The 25,528-nt window shown below is 40.4% G+C and overlaps 1 protein-coding gene across 1 annotated transcript in view; it reads left to right on the plus strand.

Annotated features, from left to right (window-relative positions):
- The window catches only part of fat2 (FAT atypical cadherin 2), an 81,083-nt gene that overhangs the window by 48,625 nt on the left and 6,930 nt on the right, over window positions 1-25,528 (plus strand). Inside the window, 11 exon segments of the mRNA XM_054597164.1 lie at window positions 2,305-2,516; window positions 4,822-4,959; window positions 5,109-5,252; window positions 7,609-7,806; window positions 9,274-9,874; window positions 10,560-10,760; window positions 15,220-15,377; window positions 19,110-19,566; window positions 22,519-22,672; window positions 25,088-25,184; window positions 25,293-25,444. Of these exon segments, the coding sequence (XP_054453139.1) occupies window positions 2,305-2,516; window positions 4,822-4,959; window positions 5,109-5,252; window positions 7,609-7,806; window positions 9,274-9,874; window positions 10,560-10,760; window positions 15,220-15,377; window positions 19,110-19,566; window positions 22,519-22,672; window positions 25,088-25,184; window positions 25,293-25,444 (2,512 nt within the window).

Consider the following 25,528-nt stretch of genomic DNA (forward strand, 5'->3'; position numbering starts at 1 on the left):
TGAGTCGACAGACACACTCAGAGGTGTCCTGTCTCCTCAGACCTTCTCAGAGTGATAAATACACTTTAGAACAACCTGGTGTATGAAAGCTGGCAGCCGCTGGATCATCGGAGTACAAATTACATGTTGAGAGTCGGTTTGTTGGCAATCGAGAGAGCGATGAGTTTACGAGTGAGTCAGATGAAATGATACAGTGAAACTGGGACGGTAAAGCAAGACAAAGAGAGGCTTTATGTAAAAGTAAAGAAAATAAGGTTTATTGTAGGACGACTTGGCAGGCTGCTGAATCTTCAAATAGTTAAAAATTTACAGTACAACAGTACAAATCTCAAATATATTCAATTAACAATCAACCAAAAACAAAAAAAGCATCAAACTCTCATAATTGAGAAGCTGTACCTCATACATCCAATCTTCCCTGATCCTCTCTTTATAAAATAACACTGTACGTTGTGTATTGTCTTTACCAGACCTCCAGCTCAGCCTTACGTCATTCATATCCACTAGAAACCTCACCGCAAACATTCAGTAACGAGGCTCAGAGGAGGACAGAGCAGGAGGTGAAAAGCTCTACGTGTGTCAAGTGGACCTGACGCATTTGACTCCTTAAGGACTCTGGACGCGTCTTTTATTGCCGCCATAAATCGAACTTAAACTTCACATGTGGAAGACGGATAACACACGAAGACAGGCAGCCGGCTGTGGAGAGATTTATCCTCCATGAGAGGTTAAAGTCACGGCTCCACTGAGCTGACACAAGTGGGAGTTCACTGCATATGTCACATGATGCCACACACACACACACACACACACACACACACACACACACACACACACACACCTTGCCTGTTCCATTAGAACATCCATTCTAAACAGTGTGGTGTGTCTGTCTCTACATAATGTCATGTGCAGCCGAGCGGAGCAGCATCCCGCTAGTTTACATCCAGAGGAGATGATGACAGTACAGATGTGCGATAGAAAGGCAGCGGCGAGGAGAGGAATGTGTGGAATACATTAGGTTTATTAGCACCCGCATGATAAACGATAGCATGGGAACACGAGCTGCGTTCCACATCGCATACTTTCACTGCAGCTGCCCTTTCAAAGGACTTACTGTTGCATGCAGGATGCATTCAATTCTACTTCCTCATAACGGCACCTTGATCTTTGACCCTCTTGCTCATTCATCAGCAATGCAAAGGATTGTTGACGGGTCTCTACCACAGCAATGCAATCCTGGTATTTTTGACATACTATACATACTAAATCTTTTTTCCTGGCATTCTAAATATTATGGTAGTGTGGGTGTTGGAATGCAAAGATATACACATAACACATAACAATGTTACATTCTCAGTGTCCTGTGCTCAATGTTGGCATGTAGCTCCAGTTATGTAAACACACTAAAGTTGCTGCTATTGTGATGAATGAATTTTAATTTATGTCAAGAAAAAAATACCAGAAATACACAAGTTCTAGCTTCTTATAAGTCATTATTACTGTTTTTCTTAGTTAATTCAATTCTGAATTGAATATATTTGGGTTTTGGGCAGATAGTTGAACAAAATGAACTATTTGAAGACTCGATATTAAAGCTACTTGTTGCTTCATGTTTTTGTTTTATAATATCACACATCAGTGTTTCTTGTAGCGGTATGTACATTTTTTGGAGGGTTTGGTCCCTGATGTCATTAGTTAATAAACCAGTTTCTCTCAAATCTTGGTGCAGTACAGTCGCTAGTGCGATTTTGGTTGACTTAATACTTCACCTTTCTGTTCTGGTGTTGGTAGCTACTTCAGGAGTGAACAGACTGTATGCGTGAGGACATAACCCCACCTACTCCCTCAGTCTCTACATCCACACACTCAAAACAACACTGAGGTCTCGTCCAGACTTTGTAACAAAGTTCTGTAACTTTGACGAGTGTTCGGCCGTGCAACATGTATTTGTAATGACAGACCCACCGGTGAATCTGAAGAGCAGCACAGAAGGAAAAGCAAGACCTTGCACATTTTTTTTTATAAATCCCACAGTGTTTGTACAGTTGGTGAACTTTGTGCTGAATGTTGTAGATCAGAGTTAACTGTTGAAAAGTCAAAAGATTTCATCACCCCTAACAAATCCTGTCACAAACTCTAGAACAATGTATTTCTGTGATGTTTTATATTAATTTAAACCAGAGGGATAAAAGATGGAAGAGATCTCACGTTCATTTTTCGTGTTTTTTGCAGGAAAAGGTCAAAACTTTACTTCATCTTCTCACATTTATCGATGATATTAATTGAACTCTCCTCCTCTCTCAGGCCTGCTGACCCTCGTGGCCCCGCTGGACTTCGAGGTTTCCCGGGAGCACTACCTGTCCGTGGAGGGAAATCGTGGCAAGTCGTCCCTCAGCGACATCACCACGGTCATCATCAACGTGACGGACCTGAACGACAACGCGCCGGTGTTCGGACGAGGCGACTACAGCGCTGAGATATTGGAGGATCTGACGCCTGGAAGCCTGGTGATGAAGGTAAGATGTTTGGGTATAATGTGTGTGTGTGTGTGGGATCTTTATAGATACATACACACACATACACATATGAGGGCTGTAACGGGTCAGTTCATGCCCAACAAAAGGTACAGTGTTCTCTGTCTGCAGCAGCATGCAGAATACACAGAAAGTAGATTGATGCATGTTCACAATCGTACTTTAGCATCTTTAGCTGAGGTTAGCACAGCGAGCTACTTGACATGCGAGTTACACAACTCTAAACAGCTGGAGGACTCAGCTGCTGGTTCCTGGTGAGCTACAACAGAAACAGAGAGAGAGTTGTGTTTGAGACGAGGACGGTGTGTTGATGTTTCTGCTGCTTTCAAGCTGTTTGATTTTCAGTTTCACAGTCTAAGAGATGCTTTTTCAGTTTTAGAACCTGTTGTGACCTGCTGCTTTTTGGGTGAAACGTTTCTTTGTTCTGATATAGAACACGAGAAAAGAGTTTACCAAAGTTGCAAAATGTTACTTCAATTGAAAAGAAACGTATCTATATGTTTTATTTTTTTTCTGCTGTACCGAACTTGCAGAAAATATATAAATATATGTTACAAACTCGTTAAAAGCTCAACAACCCACCCAGAAACTGAACCGGGAACCACAGCTATCTAATAAGCGGTCCTGAAAAGAAACGGGGAAGTGAATGTTACATTGATTAAATTACTTAATGATGAATTGTTGACCAATATCCATACTTCATAAACATCAATGATCTTTAACTGAATCACTAAATCGAATTGGACTTTAAATGTCGAAGGACATTTCTCTGTTTTCCTCTCTGTCAGCATGCACAAACACATAAGCGACATGCATGAAGGCACATATCAAAGGTTTTACAAGCAAATATTAGTTTTTTATGATCTCATTTGACACATAGAGAATACACACACGTGTTAGTGACATGACAGCGTCTGACATCTGTAAACCTGCTGGAGATTCAGGTCATAAAAAAAAAAACCACAAAAAGGTTTAGAACAAACAGAGAACTCATGAAAAGAAAATCACATTCACTGATTATTCCATACACACAATAACAACAGGTCAGCGTGAGATGATCTGGAAACCTGTCCATGATAAACATGTGTAAAAAACACACACACACATCTGTCAGCCGTCACCTTTCAGGCGAGCCGAGGCGATAACGCACCAATAACACAGCTCAGTGACTCGCTGATGGTCCGACCTCGGCTGGCTGATGGGTCTGTTATCACATGGCTCCATATTTGACATTTTGCTCCTCCCGTCCGCTGTTTCCATCTCTCCTTTTTCACCATTAAACTGCAACACATCACAGTTTGAAATGTTTTAATTCTTTTGACTTAACGAGGCGAGAGAGTCGTCCATCAGTGGGAACAATTAAAGGATTCATGAACTAAAGCAATAATGACAATAACAAGCAGAGAACATTTTATTTTTATTGCCAAATATCTGAATCTTAATGAGTCATCTACGTCTGTAATTGAGCCCAAAAGTCGTTTTGAAGAAATGAAACAATCTGCCTTTGAAGATTATTGTGTACATCCTGTTCCAAGAATTTTTAATTTACAACTAATTAACAAATATCTAATGTGTTGTGGCACGAAGTCTCCATGACAACAAGGCAATATCTTTGTTTTCAAGTGAAAAACAAGAACATTTAACCAGAACCAACTGCACATAAACACAGGTGTTGGAGGTATGAGGTTACAGCAGCAGTTCAGGTAAACACATTCACTGCTTTGCTAACAGAGTTTCTTGTTTGGATGTAAATGTCTTCACCCCCAAGGAACAAAACTCAAACCTTTGAATTATGTGTTTTTAGCCGGTGTCAGAGGTGCAAGTGGTGGATTCCAGCTGTTTGTGCAGAAGCAACAAAATATTATAATGACACCAGCGTCATACGGTGGGGCCCCGGGCACAGAAAGTTTTCAAACATACGTATAGAGCAGCCTTTATGGCCCTGCACCTCGTTTTCTCTACTGGGAGGGCACCCTAGTGGACACTTTGTCATGTTTTCTCCACTGGAGGAGCATCCTAGAAGGCACTTTATCATGTTTTCTTGCACATTGGACCATTTGTCATGTTTTTGGAGGAGCATCCTAACATTTGTTGTTATCTACCATCAGGGCATCCAAAAGGGTGTTTATTTTAGACAAACGGAGTGGTGATGAAGATAACCATGACCTCTAATCTTACTTCATTATCGTTTTGCATCGTTGTTGCTCTGTTGGGTTGTATCTGTTGGGTGCTGTCTGGGTAAACATTGTCCCTCACCTTTTCCTCCCCTCCCTCTCTTTACCTCCAGGTAACAGCCAGTGATCGGGACGGTCCCATCAACAACCTGCTGCGTTACTCCGTCGTGAGCGGGGATCCTCTGCAGCAGTTCTCTATTCACCCTCGCAGTGGAGAAATCACTGTCCGCACTGCTCTGGACAGAGAGGAGGTCAGTGTGAATCAGATAAATCCAAATGAACAACAGCAAAAGAAAGACACTGAGATTAATTTCCAGAAAGTAAAAGAAATAAAAAGGGAAAAAGGTGGAATAAGAATTAAATAAAATACTAACAAATGTTGCCTCTGTCTCCTCTCCAGGTGCCTCATTACTCTCTGACGGTGCAGGCAGCAGATGAAGGTGATCCTCCTCTGTCCTCGGCCGTCCTCATCACCATCACTGTCAACGACGTCAACGACAACGCACCCTTCTTCTCCCAGGTCAACCACAGTCTGCTGCTGCAGGTACGACAACCAGAGCATCTCCAACATGTCTGATCAACAGGATCTATGTGTTTACATGGTGATAATCCCAACACAAAAAAATCTTTCTCTTTAGTTCCACCTCAAAAATGTTTGTAGCTTGGAGCCGTTCAAAAAAGTGTTGGCCCCATGCTGCCTGCAGTCGAAGAAACAAACCACTGCATCAACAAAAAGTCCACAAACAATATGTAAAAAATAATAAATTCACCCAGAAAGCCCCAGAAATAATCGCCTGCTCATCAGCTCCCACAGATAACATCTGACGTCCCGAGAGGTGGGAAGCAGCAGTTTCATTCATGTGTGAAATTTGACAAAGCAATGGAGAAACATTAACTCTCTTTTACATGAATATAAGCAGAACATGCAACTCCTCACAAAAAGCTAGTTTAGTTCATTACTTCATGTTGTGTTCGTGACCTTAAAAAGCCTGGATATTCCTGGAGCAAGGCTGTAAAACGTCTACCTGCTCTGCTCCGGACAGACTAACAAGGTGATAATGAAGACAGATGCTCTAACGATTGACGGTAATTGGAGAGAATCACTGAAGATGTGTCGTCCTCTATCAATATATCGTTCTTTGTCGTTTATAACAACTTCTCCAGTGAAAATACGCTGACCTGTAAGTGCTGCTCCTTCATGATGCTGAAACTTGGAAAAGGGGGATTTTTTTCGAGACGGGGGTTGCAGGACAGCAGCCGCCGTGGCGTCGTCTATACTAAAGACATTACACGCCTTTGTTGGACTCTTTGTCACCACTGGACGCTTTTTTACGACTAACACATCTGTTGTAGAAAAGTGATAGGCTGTAGTAGAAATTGAGTATTTTTTGCTAAAAGCAGCAGATGGACAGGTGGTTTGGTGGCATCTTCCAAGATATATTATATATATATATATATATATATATATATGTATATTGTCTTTATTATTATAAACATGAAAGACAACCACGACATGAGAGAACGATTACAACTTGAACAACAATTGAAACAAAATCCTAAAGACCTCTCTTTATTTTTCTGTCGTAGATGGTTTGACGTGACTCGTTTTGTTTCAGGTTCTCAACCTCTATTTCCTCTTCTTCTCCGTTTGATTGGCAGATCACAGACATCTTTTGCATATAGAGCCAACTTTTGACCAAACAACAGCAAAGTTCATTCTCTCCAAACCAGTTGATGGAAATGAACCTAATTCACATTTCTTTTTTGTGACATTTCAAAAGTTTGCTTTACAATTGAATGGAAACACGACTGTTGCTTTACTCTCTGCTGCAGCCTCTGTTTGACCATTTCTTTGTGCTCGTGTGAAGTGGATTTTCTCAGAGTCAGATAGTTCAGACTGCAGCATCACGAACTGATGCAAAATGACGAGTTTTAACCTGAGTGTTACTCCAATGGACACAAATTCAGCTCAGTGAAATCTCCCTTTATTCCTCTCGGTATCTGTATTGGCCATTTACACTTGATCCACCTAGAGAACCTGTCCATGGAGGTGAATCTCCTCCAGCATTAATGTGACCCTAACAGGGAATCAAACACCTCAGCTGGTATTACTTTCTGTACGGACTCACACTCTGATGAAACCATTCTTTGTGCCTTGTGAAGCGTGCTCTAATTGAAATTTGAAAGACCACACCGGAGTTGCATGTTTTAGCCCATTAACTCTAAATTGCTGCCCATTTCCCAAAGCAGGATGTACGTTTTTTAGATTGATAACTCATCTTCGTTCTATTAATGTCAGTCAGCGCTGGGAAAATCTGAGCCTTTGGATAGGTAATCCATCATGGTGAACAATAAAAGTACTTCAATATTTGTTTATATAAAGTCGTGCTCTGTGGAAGTAAAGGAGCATTTTGGAACCTTGGTACTTTGAATGTACTATTGAGTGATGCTGATAAAGGCAATAAAATGTACAGAACATACTGATAGTTGATCTAAAAATGGAACACAAAGCAATGGAAAATAAGCAGCAGTGATATCTTAATTAGGTTCTCATAGCTAAAACTGGTATTTAACTGTTTCCCCTTTATCGCCTGTAGGACATAAGTCTTCAGTGAACTCCCTCTAAATGAATGCAGTCTAATAGAATACAGTCTTGCTAATATTTTATATTTTACCACCCACTTTATATCAAATAGCTCAGACTAAATATTCAGTATATCTCTGAAGAAAGATTCAACGGCACCATAAACTTCAGGCTCCTGAATGACCATGAAGTTAAATCAACAGTTTAAATCAAAACTATCTGGATTTATTTCAAGGTTTCTGCAATAAAAATATAATTAAGAGAAATATTTCATGTTGAAGAAAAACCCTGAATTAACCCACCTGGTCTCCTGCAGGAGGGCGAGTCGGTGGGCAGCGGCGTCCTCCAGCTGGTGGTGACGGACAGAGACACGCTCAGGAACGGGCCGCCCTTCTCCATCCACATCGTCAGCGGCAACGAGGACCGCCGTTTCCACGTCGACCAGGGCGGCCTGCTGTCGCTCTCTGCTCCGCTCAGAAAGAAGGTCAAACCCCATCACCAGCTCAAGATACAGGTGAAAACTCTTTATGCTTAAATATGTGTTTGATTTATATAGAAGCTCCAGGTTTCCCCTTCTGGATCCTGGATCGCTCACCTGTTTTTCACTCTATATTAAAGGGATAGTTCGGATGTTTTGAAGTGGAGTTGTATGAAGGGCAGCAGAAAAACACATTTTAGAGACCTTAAAAAATCAATATCAGTTTAATTGTACACTATATTTAGAATATTTTCACTTCTTTATGTTCCTGAAGTGGAACTGAGGTCATTATCGATGCTCTCTTCAAAGCAACCAGACTCCATTAACAAAAACACTCATTTTACTGTTCAGAACACAGGAGTTGCTAAGGTAACGCTGCCTCTATCAGTTAGTTTGTTTGTGTTGTATTGTGAGTTTGGTGAATTCAAACTAACCCTCTAAAACACCAAATTCACAACAACAAAACACACTAGCAGATGAAGGCAGTGGTAAACCAGCAACTCCTGTGTTCTGGGTGGTAAAATGTCTGTTTCTATAAACTCCACATCCAAAAATCCAAACTATTTCCTTCAACCTGTTCAACTTTTTTTATTCCATGTTCTTTCCTACGCTTCTTTTTTCTTCTTCTTACACTATTCTATATTCATATCTGTCAAATCTCACATTTCACTCCATGAGATTCACATCTTGCTGGCATCTCATGAAAATAAAATGAAGACCTCACACATAGTTATACTGTGATGGAAACCTCAAAGAGCTTATTGTATTCCTGGTTCAGTGATAAAAAGCTGCACAGCAGAGTGTCCCTAACGGCCTTTTGTTGCTGTGCTGCTGACAGTACACTCAGAGATGGAAGTCACACTGGCAAACACCAGAGGAAGTGGTAACGAGTTATTTTCATGTCCTGCTGTGGTTCAGGAGTGATAACGCTGTATTCACAGGCTGAGAGTCCTGTGGTGCTTTAGGTTCACCGGTGAGCCAAAATGTCAGAGCTTTGACTTCAGGGTACCTTATGTTATGCATTGGATATATAGACAGGTATCAAGAAAAACAAGTCCTATTATAAAGAAAGTTCAGAACATTCAAAGTTAATTGAATAATGAAAATAAAAAAGGTTATTATGAGATCACAGCTTTCGATGATGTTAAAGATAATGAATTGAAAGTGTTTTTTGTACAGCTGAATAGGCATAATAGTGGGTTTCATTACATTGATTTGTTTTTGCAGGCTGATTCAAATGTTTTTGGATTGAAAACTGAAGAAAGATGATATTTCATTTAAGAAATCTGCCTTTTTTTTCAGCTGCTCAATTTAAAAAAAAGATCCACATGTAACATTAAGAGTATCATCTAAACGACAAAGTAATAAACGTAATCAAACAAACTCGAAAATTAAGCCTGTGAAGCAAGCAGCTGGAGAGCTTCAATTGTAGTTTTAATAAAAAGAAAAATATATGATATCAGTCTAATCTTTGTGTTTTTTGTGCTCTTCATCCCCCGTCAGGTGACGGACAGCGGCCACCCCCCCCTCTCCTCCATCTGCGTGGTCAACATCAACGTCACCGAGCAGAGCAAGTACCCCCCCTCCGTCGTTCCCCTGGAGGTCTTCATCACCACCTCCAGTGGGCTGTTTGCCAACCGGGTCATCGGCCGGCTGCACGCCTCGGACCAGGACCTGCAGGACGTCCTGACCTACAGGCTGGTGTCAGAACACCCGGACGGGGGGAGGTTCTCCGTCGACCTCGCCGACGGCAAGATCTGGGCAGACGAGAACCTGAAGGAGGGTTCCTACTCGCTCAACGTCAGCGTGACGGACGGGAAGTTCAGCGTCTACACCGGGGTCAAAGTTCACGTGTGGGCGGCGGACCAGAGGGCGCTGGACTCCGGTGTGACGCTGCAGCTGGACGATTTGTCTCCGGAGGAGTTTCTGGGCGACCACTGGAGAGGCCTGCAGCGCTCCTTGGGACAAGCTCTGGGTTTACCCAGACAGGAGCTCCAGCTGGTCAGCCTGCAGCAGATACCCGACGCCCAGATCCTGGAGGCCCTGCTCATCTGGAGGCCCCCGAGTGGACCCGCCCAGAATCTGCCAACCAACAGACTCGCAGGTGATCCATTAATATTTCATATATGTTTAGTTAAAATGTCACAATGAGGCCCTTAACTAAAGTACAAGACATATAGATTGATTCTGGGATTATTGTACTGCAAAATGTGGAGGAAATATGATATTTTTCTATAATTTTTATTTATTTTTTCAGATCTTTTATTCGATTCTGAATCACAGGATTACAAAAATCAACTACATTTAAGGAAAGGAAAAAGTTATAAAGTTTAAGGGAAACTGCAGATTTTCAACCGGCTTTGTATCATTGCCAATTTGGTGGTTTATGCAAATGAACAATGTGTTTTAGCCCATTGTTTGGCTAACTGCAATAATAATATGAATATAATATAAATATGCCCTAAATATTACGTAGATTTCCATAAATATATGATAGAAATTATGTGTTTTAATGTTGAGGTTTGACCAGAACGTTACATAAAGTTCCAGAGTCAAAACTATGACATTGTAATATGACTTCTCTGCTAAATGAGCCCCCAAACACGTCTCTAATTATCTTTAAATGGGGAAAAAAATAATCTCAACTCCTTCCAAAGATGAATGAGAATGAAACAGAGAGGAATGATTTCAGGTGTGTTTCTTCATCTTCATTTGGACACAAAGTAAGTCGGGTGAATCCCGGGAGATGAAGAGTCTTTGAATGTGTCTTCTGAATCCCTTTGATGTAGGTGTCATATCGGACATCGAGGACTCTCTGGGCCTCAGCATCCTCAGGGTGAGCCACAACGGGTGTCTGGGTACCGGCTGTCCGCCCCGAGGCTGCAGGAACGCCGTGCGTCTGACGACAGAGAGACTGAGCCATTTCACCACCGCCAGAGCCGCTTACATCACCCCGAGACACAGCTGGGAGAGCGTCTGCCCCTGTAACGGTACGTCTGTGTGTGTGTGTGTGTGTGTGTGTGTGTGTGTGATGATGTGAGCATGTGAACCACGGAGGAAGTTGCAGCCTTTAATCTGCAGGAGTCACAGGTTTGAGGCTCAGAGACAAAGTGACACACAGCTCATCATCATCATCATCATCATCCTCTCTGCTGAAGAGCAGGACGAGACTGAAGCAAATTAAAGCTTGACCTCCATCAGAGTCATTCCAGCTTACGCTCTCTACTCTCCTACTGATAATAATAATAATAATAATTATAACTTTATTAATATAGCACCTTTAAAAACAGAGTTTACAAAGTGCTTTGACGGACAGAGCAGCAAAAAAAAAAAAAAAAAACAGAAAGCTCAACTGTGAGGCCAAACAAAGCAACACAAACTCTGATAAAACAGTACAATAGTTGAAAATTAAAACCAATTGATATGATAAAAATAAACTAAGAAATGAAAAAAATAAAACAAAAAACATAATAATAATTTAGTAAAATAGAATAATAATATCAATGATAAAATAAAACTTATGTGGATGTAGTCGTGCAACAAAAAAATAATCTTGTTCTATCCTGACGGAATAATTGATTAAAAACAATAATTTATACATCAAAAGTACAAAATAATAAAAGATGATGTACAGCAAAGTAAAAGAAGAAGCATTTGCATGAAAAGTGGCCAGTTGAAAGGCTCAACGCAATATAAACTAATTCAATTCATTAATAAAAACAAAACAAAAGGATAGAAAAGCAATTATAAGACAAAATATTAAAAGAAATGGTTAGATTTCTGGATCCGTCCATCGCCATTTGCGTCTTTTTTTTTTCATCCTTTTCTGCTGTTGAGCTTCTCCATTTCCATTGTGGACAAAAACAGCAAAGTCAAAAGTCAATTTACTGACTGCATGTTTTTGGTATGAATACGCTACAAACATGATTTGATTTGGCGTCTAATGTGGATTTGTGTCTTCTCAAACATTTGGTCTTTAGTCTCTTTACATTCTGTAGTTGAAGCGAGCTGCGTTCTGAGAGTTTTCATCACTGAGATGTCAGGTGTAGGTTTTAGGACGATGTGATTAAACTCTCTCTGTTTTTTTTTTTACTCGTTTGGATTAGAAGAGTTTCATCTCTGGTTTCCCCTCAATTCTTCTGGACTTTCCAACCATAAACACCCATCCTCCATCAGATTAAATTCTTTTAGTATTTTCATGTAATTCGATGAAGATATCTGTTTCTGTCAGAGATCAAAGACTCTTCTTCTCATGACCTGTTCAAACACAGTAAACTGACGGAGTAAATCCCCAAGTTTTCATATCCATCACTCACTGGCCCTCAGTTAGCTTCTATCACAGCCGACAGAACATCTAGCGGCGCCGCTTTGTCGGATCGTCCTCGCCGTCATGTGTTGGCATTCCTGTGAGGATTAGTGGTGTGAGGACACAATACAAATCCTCTAGGGGCTCCTCAGGATGAACACTCACTATCCGCCTGTCTTCTTCCCTCTGAAACATCTTCTCAGTGATTTATCGCCGCCGTATTTTGACTAAAACGGAGACCTCTTTAGTCCTAAGAGACTTCGGTGATAAGGAGATGTCGTGTGTGGACGGAGAACGGGAAAGAAAAACACAAGTATCTTTAAAAAGCAGTCGTACAGAAGGTGTTGGACTATAGTTTGTTCAGAACTACATCTTGTTGTTTTGTATTTTTCAAAACTTCTATTGAGGTTTTTGAATGAAGCTTCAAAAGACGTCATCAAAACCTCAAACAAAATCCTAGAATCCTCAATTTGAATAAAGTTATTTATCCGGTTAAATGAGTTAGTCTTATTCTAATAAATCATCTTTCTCTTATGAATTGAACTCATCAGTGCTGCCTCCTTTTGTGTGCAGAAAGTGGGAGAGCAAACTGTTTTTACTGGTGTAACTGGTGTACACAAACAAATGGGTGATTCAAAAAAACAAATTTCAGAGAGCAGAAGGTTTAAAATAATGACTGGATTCAAATCCAACTTCAGGGAAAAGTTGTTGTTTTTATTAGCAGACTTTGAGAACATTTTGTTCCTGAACTTCCACAGTCTTAATTAAAGTTTCATCTTAGAAACACTAAAAGAAGTTTAGTGTTTCTTTGTCTGGAGACTAATCTGCTCCCTTTTGCTCTTATAATTATAATTGATGCATCCATTCATAAATTCACTCATCCTTGTTATGGATCTTTATGCTTAAACTTCTACCAGACTCCAATATTGGCAATTTATTTTCCTCTTCATTTTTTTTCAGTCTTATTATTACATTCAGTTTACACCATGTTTCATCTGCAGACTCACTGATCACATTGATGGAACGGGAAAGAGGAAAAACAAGCCATGCTGTGAGAGCGATAAAGTTAAAGCCTGTTTTTTCTTCAAGTTTTGTGGCCTTGAGTTTGAATATAAAAAAAGTTTTTGCCTTTTAAAAGCTTCATTAACAAGAACTTGAGGGTCTTCAGTTTTGAAACTTTTAAAAAGAGTCGATCTGAAGAGTTTAGTAAATCAAGACACTTTTTGAAGACGTTCAACAAAATACTTAATTATTTTGTAGTGCCAATAACTTCATATGAAGTTGTTTCTTTTTTTAAAGCTGCCTAAACACATTATTGAAAGTTACATTTAAAACAATATCAAACATCTGCAGTTTGTCTTTCACATTAAATACACCTCATCGTACAGCGGTTTCTATTGGTTTCTCTTCATGGATAATTGTCAGATAAATGGTAATTTATGATGAAGTGTTTCAGCAAGGCTTATTTATTTATTTATTTATTTATTTATTTATTTATTTATTTATTTATTTATTTATTTATTTATTTATTTATTTATTTATTTATTTATGTATAAGCTTATTCGCCAGATACAAAGAGATAAACATTGTTGCAGAGGAGCCGTTATTCAAGTTGGAATAAGCTTCTCAATTTGTTTTCAATCAGACTTTTCCAAAGCCCAACTTGACATCAGGTTAATCACATTATTTTGCCGACATGTATAATTGTGTTTGTGCATTAACATAAATATGTGAATCCGGTTGCATACAATTCAATTCAATTCAATTCAATTCAATTCAATTCAATTCAGTTTATTTTGTATAGCCCAGAATCACAAATTACAAATTTGCCTCAGAGGGCTTTACAATCTGTGCACATGCGACATCCTCTGTCCTTCCCTCACATTCACAGGAAAAACTCCCCTAAAAACCCCTTTAACAGGGAGAAAAAAGGAAGAAACCTCTGGGAGAACGACAGAGGAGGGATCCTTCTCCCAGGATGGACAGAATGCAATAGATGTCATGTGTACAGAATGAGCAGCATAACAGAGATACAACACATTCAATGTATATGACATAAATGATTCATATAATAAGACTACTTATAATAACAGCAGCAATTATTACAGTAGAATTATAGCCATGAAAATAGGGATAGTAATGTGACTAATAATAATAATGGAAGTAGCAGTGGGTGTCAGTCGGCTCACAGCAGGAGGCACGACTACGGTCCAGGTACCACAACGATTCATGGAAACCTGCAGAACGAGAAAGCAAAAGGGCTTCAGGGTGGAAGTAAAGCTAAAATGCTTAATGGTACAGGTAATAGTAATAGTAATGTGACTAGTAATAGTAATAATGGTGGTAGCAGTCGGTGTCAGCAGGGCCGTAGCAGGATGCACATCCACGGTCCAGGTACAGCCATGATTTATAGAAGCCTGCGAAGATAAGATAAGATAAGATAAGATAATCCTTTATTAGTCCTGCAGCGGGGAAATTTGCACAAAGACTCCAGGGTAGAAGCAAGTCAATAAGCGTAATAGTACAGGCAATAATAATAGTAATGTGACTAATAATGATAGTGGTAGTAGTAGTGGGTGTCAGCAGGGCCTCAGTAGGTGGCACGATGACAGTCCAAATATAACCCAGATTCCTGGGAACCTGCGAGGCGAGAAAGCACAAGAACTCCGGGGAAGAAGCAAAATCAGTAATGTGCATAAATAGGAGATTAATACATAAAGAAGGAGGGAGAGAAGAGGAGAGAGGAGCTCAGCGTATCCTAGGTAGTCCCCCGGCTGTCTAGGCATATAGCAGCATATCTAGGGGCTGGACCAAGGCGAACCTGAACCAGCCCTAACTATAAGCGCTATCAAAAAGGAAGGTCTTAAGCCTGCTCTTGAAAGTGGTGAGTGTGTCTGCCCCCCGGACTGAAACTGGAACCTGGTTCCACAGAAGAGGAGCCTGATAACAACACATGTTCATTATCAAACACAATGTTGTTTCAGAATCACATTTTGTGGTTAAAAAAAAAATGCAGATCAGCTCATAACAAACTCCTTCTGGATCAAGTTCTATGTATTTCTTTCATGGAGCTACTTCAAATCACTGAGTCGTGTTTCTCCTCTTCATCAGGGTGTTCTATATCTGTTGTTTTTCTGTTTCAGAGTCTGCAGTGAGGTTCGATGGTAAATCTTACCTGAAGTACCTTCACCGGATGGACGAAGACAACCAGGACTTCAAACTGTCACTGAGGTTCAGGACCTTCCAGGATCAGGGCCTCATTGTGTCCACCAACAGCACCAAGGACTCGGGGACTTTACAGGTATTTATCTCTCTGAGGAAAAAGAAAAAGAAAATGTATTTTGAAACATTTATGGAAGATGTTCTTCTCAAGATTTCCCAAGTCACTGATTTTTATGAACAGATGTCTTTTTGTTTGCTCCAAAAGTTTATTATGTTGCTTCTGTTCCTGTTGTTTCTGAGCCAATCAGCTGGTGGACTCTAACTCCATTTACACAAGTACTGTTTTGAGCTACTTACTATTAGTGCTGGAGCATAAAAAGTTAGCAGTGAAGCATAAAACCCCAAAATAACATTGCATTTATACATTTAAGCTCACAGATTCAGGTCATTAAAAGGACGCTCCGGTCTTTTTTGGGGTTCTTTAAGGTTCTTAATACACTCTCTAGCTTTGCAGTAGTGTTCATTATGTATTCAAAATGTTTTGTTTTAGCTTCAAAATGCTATTTTCCCCCGACCTTCTAAAAACGTGTTCTTTCATGATGCATGATGACGTTGCTACATATAAATATCCTAAATTACTTATCCCTGGCTAACGGTGGTCGGCATGCTTCCAGTCCTGAGGAGCAGACAGGAGTAGCAGCGTGGAAGCTAAGAAATGTACTTCTTTAGTTTGGATCAGAAAGTCAAACAATAACACAAACAAACTAAAATTACAGTTTTTCTCAATGGAGTCTGGTGGCTTTGAAGAGAGTATAGATAAGAGCTTCTGTTCCCGTTGGAATGGGCTATTTGACAGCAAGTTAAAGAGATTAAATATTCTAAATACAGCTTAAACTGAAATTGATTGTTTTAGGTGTCTGAAACAGCAGTACGTCCTACATAACTGCTTTTTGCTAACAGCTGAGTTGTTTTTTCTCTTGAAAACCCCAGATAAGACCGCAGAAATAATCAAATACGTTGTACCGGTACTGTTTATTTCCATCAGTATGTGTTTGCTCCCATCAACACTGCTGCATTCATTTAAATCTGGTTCAAGGACAAAGCAGTAAAGAAAAAGACTACGTTGTTGTTTGTTCTGTTCACACGAGACATGAAGCTCTCCTCTCTGTCGGTCTGTTGGAAATGTCACAACGGCTCAGGGTTAATCAGGCTAACGCAGCAATCAAACAAACAACAATTAACATTTATAATTTATTTGAAACGTGTGTGAATATTTGTTTTTATTCTCCCCTGAGCTGGTTGGTAATTTATTTTGCTCGTCGAGTATTTGCTGCTGCGGAGAGAATAAATCTCTTTCCTAATTTCAGATGCTGTTGCTGTTTGACACTAATTTACTTTAACAATGCTCAAATCTGAGAGCTGCTGATTTGATCTACGGAGCTCCCTCTGGTGAACGCCGTCGACAAGTGAAGCTTTAAAATCGATAAACAGCTCCAGCTCAGATTCACAAATTCTACTGGATGTTCTGCTTCACTGATATCATCTCAAATGTCAATATTTTAGTTGCTACTTTGCTCCAGCAGTCATGTCACCAGCATTGGTGTCACATTTTTAATATTTGATATCTGGCGAGTCTCGAATTTTGTCTCTGATCTCAGTTTTGTGTGTTCACTGCAAACACAGATCCCAGAATAGCAGGAAACTCCTCTGTGTATCTGGGTCACCACTGTCACGTATCATAACAGCACCTGTTGACACTCTGGAGCTATGCAAATGAAATCAACTTTATTTAAACTTGTTCTGTTGTGGCAACGCTGACATTTTGGACCATGTTGAAATGCCAGCTGTGTCCTGGACCTTTTCATATCCTATTCGCTGAAAAAAGAGAAGCCGGCGTTTGTTTATCAAACCTGCAGGTTCTCTCTTTGTTGGGATTTATCGAGGGAAAGGAAGATTCATCCGAGCGATGCGATATAAGGTCTACTGTACGATATGAAACAGGCACGTTGGAAGAGAATGATGGATTGATGTAGTCTTTGAACGACATGAATAATTCTGATAAGAACTTGAAATGTAGCCGCATGCTTCCTCTTGTGGGCTCTTCTCATTTGTGTGACATCCTCGTGCACTCAGGCAGAATATTCTATCATTTTGATTCTTGGATAACTTCAAACGCAGCGCTCCGTCTTTCCCAAGTTTCTACCTTCACGGCTCGTACATGTGATAATAAGAATGGCTTCAAAAGGAATTTCTTAACGTGGTCATCTGAGGAAGCCTGAAGCGTTTGCATCCGCCTCTGATTTATGGAGCGGTGAAGCCCTGATGCTGTAGACCTTCTGTCCCCAGTGGAGCTTGACTTGACATGTTTCCTGCGCTACATCGTCTGTGCTGATACTGTAAAATCATCAGAGCGTCAAACTGTGATATCTCTCTACAAATATCCACCCATAAATCACACAAGGCATGTGGAATAGATTAAAAGACAGGCGCCTCGGATGTCTCCCACTTGTTCCTCTGCAGCCCTGTGTGCTGTCATTAATCCAAGTGAAGAATTCTGCCAGTGATAACTCACCTCCTGTTTGGTATTTCTCACCGTCCCTGCCACTTGGGGATCGAACTTCTAGCAGGTCTCTGAGCAACCTGTCCACGCTGCACGAAAGAGTTTCATAGAAAAACATATTTTCCTGCATGAATTAAAGAAGCGGATCAATAATGCATCACGGCCCTCAGTGTCCATTGGGGTTGATGCTTAGCAGTTTTGAAAACACTCTCACTCCGTCCGTATATTTAACACGGTAAGATGTGAGGAGCTTTTCCGATACATGAAGAGAAAAGGATTAGATTTTAAAAAAGGAAACTGCAGGCTTAGTTTGTAGGAAACATGAAGAGGCTCCCGCTGAATAGAAGCGTTGAGCGCTGCGTTGTGTTCAGAGAGAACATGAGGAACATCAGGAAAATGAAGATTTAGATTTGAAACACAAAAGAATTGTCAACATCTTCTTAGTGCCCGAAGTCTCCAACAGGCCGAATGTGAGAACTAAATAAAGTATTATTGGTCTTTTGAATCTCTTGTTTAATAACTGTAGGCTTATTTTGAAAGCACATTGGATCAATAACACAACACATGGCAGGTTGTTGTTATCTCTCCATATTATTGCAACAGCATTTGAATTGGTCAGAGTTGGTTGAACATTTTGACGATTATATTTCGACATAAAGACTCCTGACTACCTGATAAAAAACTGAAATAAAAATGCTGTTTAACAAATATTAAATGGCCTTTTACATTCAAACCAATATTAATAAGTCCACTTTTAACTAAGACGTCTTCTGACCTGCAAACCAACGAATCAATGCTTCCTGGGGAATATTTACAACAATTCAACGAAGAGATCAATACAACAATCAGCTGTCGGTTTAATTTAACTTAGCCACATTAGAACTAACTTGATATATTAGTTGAAGCTAATAAACTGCAGTATCAATGTGAATATATGAATAAAAAACAACATCAGTGGTTAGATATTATGGTTCACAATGACACAGTACGAAACGTTTTTACCGGTAATTTAAATGGATTAAATGCAAATTATTTTAAAAAAATTGGGGCAGTTATGGTTTTCTAAAAAGCAAGAAAATGACATTAAATAAAATAACTATTTCTCACTATACCTGAAGCTCTTTCTGATAGAAAATAACTCACAAGACAGTTTACATAAGGTGAGTACAGATTAATAATGAGCCTCTGATTAGCTGATAAGAGGTCATAAAGCCATAACTTCTTCTTCTACAAGATTAAAAGCTTCTTATCTTGCTAACTCGCTCTAGATATTAATAAAGTTTCTTACTGACCCTGGTTTTTCCTCCTCAGCTGACGGATGGAGAGCTTCACTTCAGGTTCAGCTGTGGAAACACTTCCCCCGGTTCGTTGCTGATCAGATCTGATCCGGTGTCAGACGGCCGGTGGCACAGCGTCCTGCTGGAGGTCAACTCCAGCGCCCTGCGGCTGACCCTGGACCAGCAGCGTCCGGCCTCCATCACCCTGACCGAGCCGTGCCGGATGTTGAGCTCCCACGGCGCTCTGCTCTTCGCCTCTTCGGATCGGGACTCTGCCACTCCAGAGATCCACCGGCACCCTCATAACTTCACCGGCTGCCTGGAGGCCCTGGAGCTCAACGGGGAGCCGATCCGAGTGGGGGACGCGTCGGAGTGGGCCGGGTCGGGGAGCAGACGGGTGTTTGGGGTTTACCAGTGCTGCAGCAGGGCCGGAGCCTGTGACGAGGACCCCTGTCAGAACCAAGGGGTCTGTGAGGAGGACGCCGGCGGAGGTGAGTCCACTCAAGACTTAAACTTAAAGGGACAGTTCACAAAATCAATAAATACATATATTTCCTCTTACATGGAGAGCTTAAAGTCAACGTCAATAACTGGGTCAAGAGACATTGCTGTTGAGCTTTTCAACGATTTTTCTTTATGCTTTGAGCACCACAAGCAGACTTCCATTCATTTCCATAATATCAGAGAGAAGGCAGACACCAAAACAAACCATATCACTAAACAAAACTACAGGTAAGAGGACAAATATGTATTTCAGATTTTTGAGTGAACTGTCCTTTAAAAACATCTGAAAACTTTTTTCTCTTGAATTAAATTCTGATATACCCACGTTCTTTAAATCAGTGAGAAAAGGTCAAACAAACACACAGAAAAATAAAAAAATCTCCCACATGAAACAACAACAACAACTCTTCCAAAAACTCTTGGCAAAAGAAATTGGTGCATTCATTAGATCACAAAGTCCCTAGTTAAATTTCCGGTTGTCCCTTTGGTCGCATTTCATCTCGTTTGCTTTCTCTTCATATTTCTTTCCGACTTTTCATGTCATCCATCAAAATAAAGGGAAAAATAACCCCGTTAAAATCGACTGCTCCGTCTGCTCTCCAATAAAAATGTTCCCATGTTTTTAAAAAATCTTTTCGCATCACAACTGGTACGTTCTGGTTTATTCCCACCACACCTGTGTACCGTACCACTAATTAAGGATGTTTTTCCACATTTTAATGGGATTTCTTGACTATAAATATGGGACCAAAATTATCAGTTAGATCCCCTAGAATTCAGTACTTCTTAATACTACACAAGGAAGAAGTTAAAAGAATTTCAGTTTTAGTGGAGCTGCAGTCGAGCCATAAAAGATTAGTTCAGTCCTGAAATTCTTTATGCTTATTGCCGTTTTAGGTTGTCACTAACTGACCGAATGCATCAGGTCTTGTCGAAACACAAAAGAGAACAAAATTGAGGTCAAAGATGCTTGCAGTGACTTTTTCTTTTTGCATTCTGTTTCACAAAAGACGACGTCTGGTGTCTCGACTTATTCTTCATTTAAGAATAGCAGCTGATATTACATTACATTACATTACATTACAGTCATTTAGCAGACGCTTTTATCCAAAGCGACTTACAGTCAGTAGTATATTACATATCATTCACCCATTCACACACTGATGACAGGCTACCATGCAAGGTGCCACCATCAGACTCTAACTAACATTCATCATCCAGTCCACACTGATGGCAAGCCTTCAGGAGCAACTTGGGGTTAAGTGTCTTGCCCATGGACACATCGACTGCCGAGGCCGGGTATCGAATCACCGACCCTCTGATTGGAGAACTACCTTACTCTCCACTACGCCACAGCCGCCCACGGAGATAAGGAGACCTGTGATTTTACAGCCAGAAAACCAGGAGCTTTAAAATGATCATTATTCTCATGAGTCTCTATAATATGTTCCTCTTTCTCTACGAAGCTGGATATGAAACCAAACAAAAAGCCAGAAAAGATACGGATCTATGTTCTTTGGAAGGAACGGTGTAAATCAAACAAACCCCAAAGATTTTTATCAAAAACCAGCGGTCCTTTTTGTATTTCTTTAGCTGTGAGGTCACTGAACTTCATAACTTCTCGTTGTGCTTCAGTCCAAAGAGAAAACGTTCAGCGTTGGCCCTGCAGACACAGGACAGAAGGTTAGAGCGAAGCCATTACTTCTCTCAGGACTTTATTCATCATTCAGTTATTATTCGGGAGCAAATTCTGTTAGGTGTGATGCCGAAAACAACAAATACAGATTATTTCCCAAAAGATCCGTCCAGGTCAAAGAAATGTGATCAGACAGGCGGTGAAAAAACAAAGAGGATGTTTCTTTATTTTAATGCAGAATATAAAGTCGTCCCACCGACTGTTTTTACTGAGAGATCAACTCTGTTTGTTTTCTGAGATAAAGAACAAAAGGGTATTAACAGAGCAGCTCAAGATAACAAGGTTTCACTTATTATTATTATTATTATACAGGTTTTGGTAAACAAAGAAACATTTACTACTTGAGAATGTGAAAGTTTCTTGAACTTCACAATAAAAAATAAAAAAACTACCTTTGATACTCAACAACTAGAGTTCAGTTGGTACTTTTTTTTTTTAATGGAGGGTAATAACATGAGAATAGAAATGCTTGTGTCATTGTTGCATTACATTCTGGTTTAAGACGGTCTAATACTGGTTTAAGGCAGTTTAATACTGGTTTAAGACACTTTAATACTTGTTTCAGGCAGTTTAATACTAGTTTAAGAAAGTTAAATACTGGTTTAAGGCAGTTGAATACTGTTTTAAGGCAATCTTATATTGGTTGAACGCATTCTAATACTGGTTAAAGACAGTTCAATACTTGTTTCAGGCAGTTTAATACTGGTTTAAGGCAGTCTAATACTGGTTTAAGACAGTCTAATACTGGTTTAAGACATTTTCTTACTGGTTTAAGGCAGTCTAATACTGGTTTAAGGTAGTCTAATACTGGTTTAAGGCAGTCTAATACTGGTTTAAGGCAGTCTAATACTGGTTTAAGGCAGTCTAATACTGGTTTAAGACAGTCTTATATTAGTTTCAAGCTCCTGTGGGTGTAAATCGTTCTGTTTCTTTCTCTCAGGTGGTTCTGTATTCATGTGATGTTTGAACTTTAAAGAAAGCACAAAAACATGATGTTGACTGTTGAAACCATTTCCAATAACAGTATCTTTTGTAGCTGCTGGTTGTTGTCTGTTTTCGACCCGTTATCCACAGAAAGAAGAGACACGACTACACTAAAAGTTCTCCCTTTCAAACATCAAAGACACTCATGTTCTCCTTCTGGATCAGGTCGAACTTTGCTTTGATTATTCGCTCTCTGGAGGGTAAACCTGATCAGTCGCTGTGGTCTCATAGGTTACGGTGTGTTTTATTTACTCTGCAGAGCCGCGCTGCAGGTGTGCTGGACTCTTCCACGGCGCCCGCTGTGAGCTGGCCGACAACCCGTGTGCCTCCCAGCCGTGTGACCAGGGCCGGGTGTGCGTGCCCAAACCTCAAGGTTACATGTGCAACTGTTTGCCGGACAACACGGACTCACGGTAAACACACACACACACACATATTGTTTGTGCTGTGTGATGCTTCCTGCAGGATGTGATGATGCTGATAATATTTGATATAGTTTCACTTTTCAGAAGCTTTTACAAATATTCAAATTCTAAGTCTTCTTTATAATAAAAATGCTGCTGATCTGGAAAGTTGATCCAATGCAGAAGCTGCATTCTCTCTCCTGTCCACCAGGGGGCGACTCCTCTGGTTGTATAGAAGTCTATGAGAAAATGACTCTACTTCTCTCTTGATTTATTCCCTCAGTAAACATTGTAAACATGAGTTTATGGTCTCAATCTCTAGTTTCAAGTCTTCTTCAATACAGCATGATGTTCATTTAGTAAATGATGCTCCATTTAGAGTCAAACAGACCATAAAGCAGGGGATGCTTTAGGGCGGGGCTTACTTTGATTGACAGGTCTCATTTTTGTCTTAGATAATTTAACCCTTTCTCAGTGTGTTTTTACTTCATGAAAGTTTATTTTTACATTTTGGTTGGCTAAAAATGTCTTATTCAGCGTTCAGTTACACTTAGCTTTCTTGCCATCTCCACCCTCTTGTGTCACAAGATCACAAGATCAATAAATTGAAGAAGATAATCAGCTGCAGCTGTGACTCTCCCACATCACGTACACATACCTAAAGCATAATTGGACACACGGATGTGTTATCATGATGCCAACATGGCCTCCTAAATACAAACGCCAGCACGACCCTCATTATATGCAGCATCACGCGCACTGAATTGCAGGCTTGCATTCTGCAAAAGCGTGTGTGGCCTTTACTTTGTATGCATGGATGATTGGACACACACACACACACACACACACACACACACACACACACACACACACACACACACACACACACACACACACACACACACACACACACACGTGTTCATCAACCAGCTAGTTGTATTCCACTCACACCACCAACTGACAAAGAGAAGGGTCACGTTCGAACCAAATCACTCACATTTGCATATTCCTCTGTTCATTAAGGCGCCCGTGGGAGTGCGTGGCTCCTCCGGGGGGGATTAACAGCGCTCCGTGTTTCAGGTAGCGTTTGTGAATAAAAGATTTCCTCCTACGGATCCTAATTACAGGGAAATGGGAGTCCGCTGTGTGACGTGTAAAAACACACAGATATATGTTTTATCATGCCGATGTGGTCCCATAACTACCTCCACGAGGCCGTGCACATAGGAGGGAAATGTGTATTTTGATTGAATATTATCCACGCAAACCAATTTATCCAAACTGGGTCCAATAGACAGAAAAACACAGGACTTGACAACTCAGCTCATCAAAAACCTTTCGCTCGTTCCAAAAGCAAAAATCATTGGATGCAGTATTTGGCTGTGTGATGTACTTTCAGCGGCGTACAGCAGAGGAATTCAACACCTGGGAAATGAGTGGGTAAAGCTGAATAACACCAGGCAGGTTCATGTAAACCAAAATGATAGTTTTTTTTTTGTCAGTGGCTCTTAGCAATCAGAACCGATCTTCCGGGTTATTTTTTTTTTCCATGTCTGGAACTGGAAAACAGAAGGCCGCAGTGAAGCTCTCAGCATCAAGGGGTAAAATGTAACCTTAACACCCGGGGTCGGGTTCGGATGAAGCCTCTCACATTCACAGACACAGCAGTTTGGTCACGAACGCACACTGTTTAGACAGAAGCTGCTTGATTTTTGGCAACAATCTGGACAATTTCAAGTCAGGGGAAAAACATTCTGGCATTTTAATTAGTTATTTTAATCCTATAACAATGTTATTACTGTGCAGCCTGTGAAAAAAATCACTAACTTTGGTTAATTTACTGAACTTACAAACTAAATAATCTTACTCAAGCCCTCCTTACGAGCTTTTAACTGCATCTCGCTGTCTTCAGCAGACTTTTTCACCAAGGCAGACTTGTTCCACGCACAAGTGACACATGTTAATTGTTAGTATTTTAAATGTTTAAATACTTTATATATGAAGTGGACGAAGTCATCATCAACACTTGGTTTGAAGCCTTGAATTTGGCGATTTCCCATCTGGGAATACGGCCATCATCATCATCATGTCATTTTTGTGTTACCAATGAACGGAAGTTACCATTTAAGTTACTATACAACCAGAGGAGTCGCCCCCTGATGGACAGTAGAGAGAAGACACTTCTTCATCGACTTCACTCTGAAGTTTGCCGCCTGATAACCACGCTAACAAGCTAACTGTTACATAATAAATGTTAGTATGTTGATGCTACATTAGCGTACTATCATTATCCTTTATCTTAAAGTGTACACAGTGAACCAACATCCGATAAATAACAAGCACACTATAAGAATACAGCATCTAAAATCTAAAAATAAGGATCATTCCACTCATCTCCTAAATCAACTTCCTTTCCTCCTGCAGGTGTAACAATCAGACAGAGTGTTGGCCCAATCCGTGTCCTGAAGGCTTTGACTGTAAAGTCACTGACGGCTCCATCCACTGCGACCCGTATCCAGCGGTCAGTCAAATGAGTTATTTACTGTTTAGGAGTGTGTTTTTGGAGTGAAATGACCTTTACAGCAACATCCATACAGGGTTTAAATGAATGCTCCTGCGTATCTATCAGGTGTCTCCAATCATCGGCTACGTGGAGATCATGGAGATCAGTGCCAGCGTGCTCGGGTTGCTCTTCTTGGTCGGCGGCTTCGTTTGCATCAGGAAACGTTACGTTCATCAGCAGAAGAATAAAAAGCCCATCTGTGTCCAGGACTCCAACGGGTACGAGGAAGTGTTTGTGTCTAAAGTCAAGTTCAATATGTCATGTGCAATTAAGCTTTTTATTACTGTTCAATATCGCTGCCT

Source organism: Anoplopoma fimbria, chromosome 4 (genome assembly GCF_027596085.1).
Source record: "Anoplopoma fimbria isolate UVic2021 breed Golden Eagle Sablefish chromosome 4, Afim_UVic_2022, whole genome shotgun sequence".
In the NCBI taxonomy this organism is placed as follows: domain Eukaryota; kingdom Metazoa; phylum Chordata; class Actinopteri; order Perciformes; family Anoplopomatidae; genus Anoplopoma; species Anoplopoma fimbria.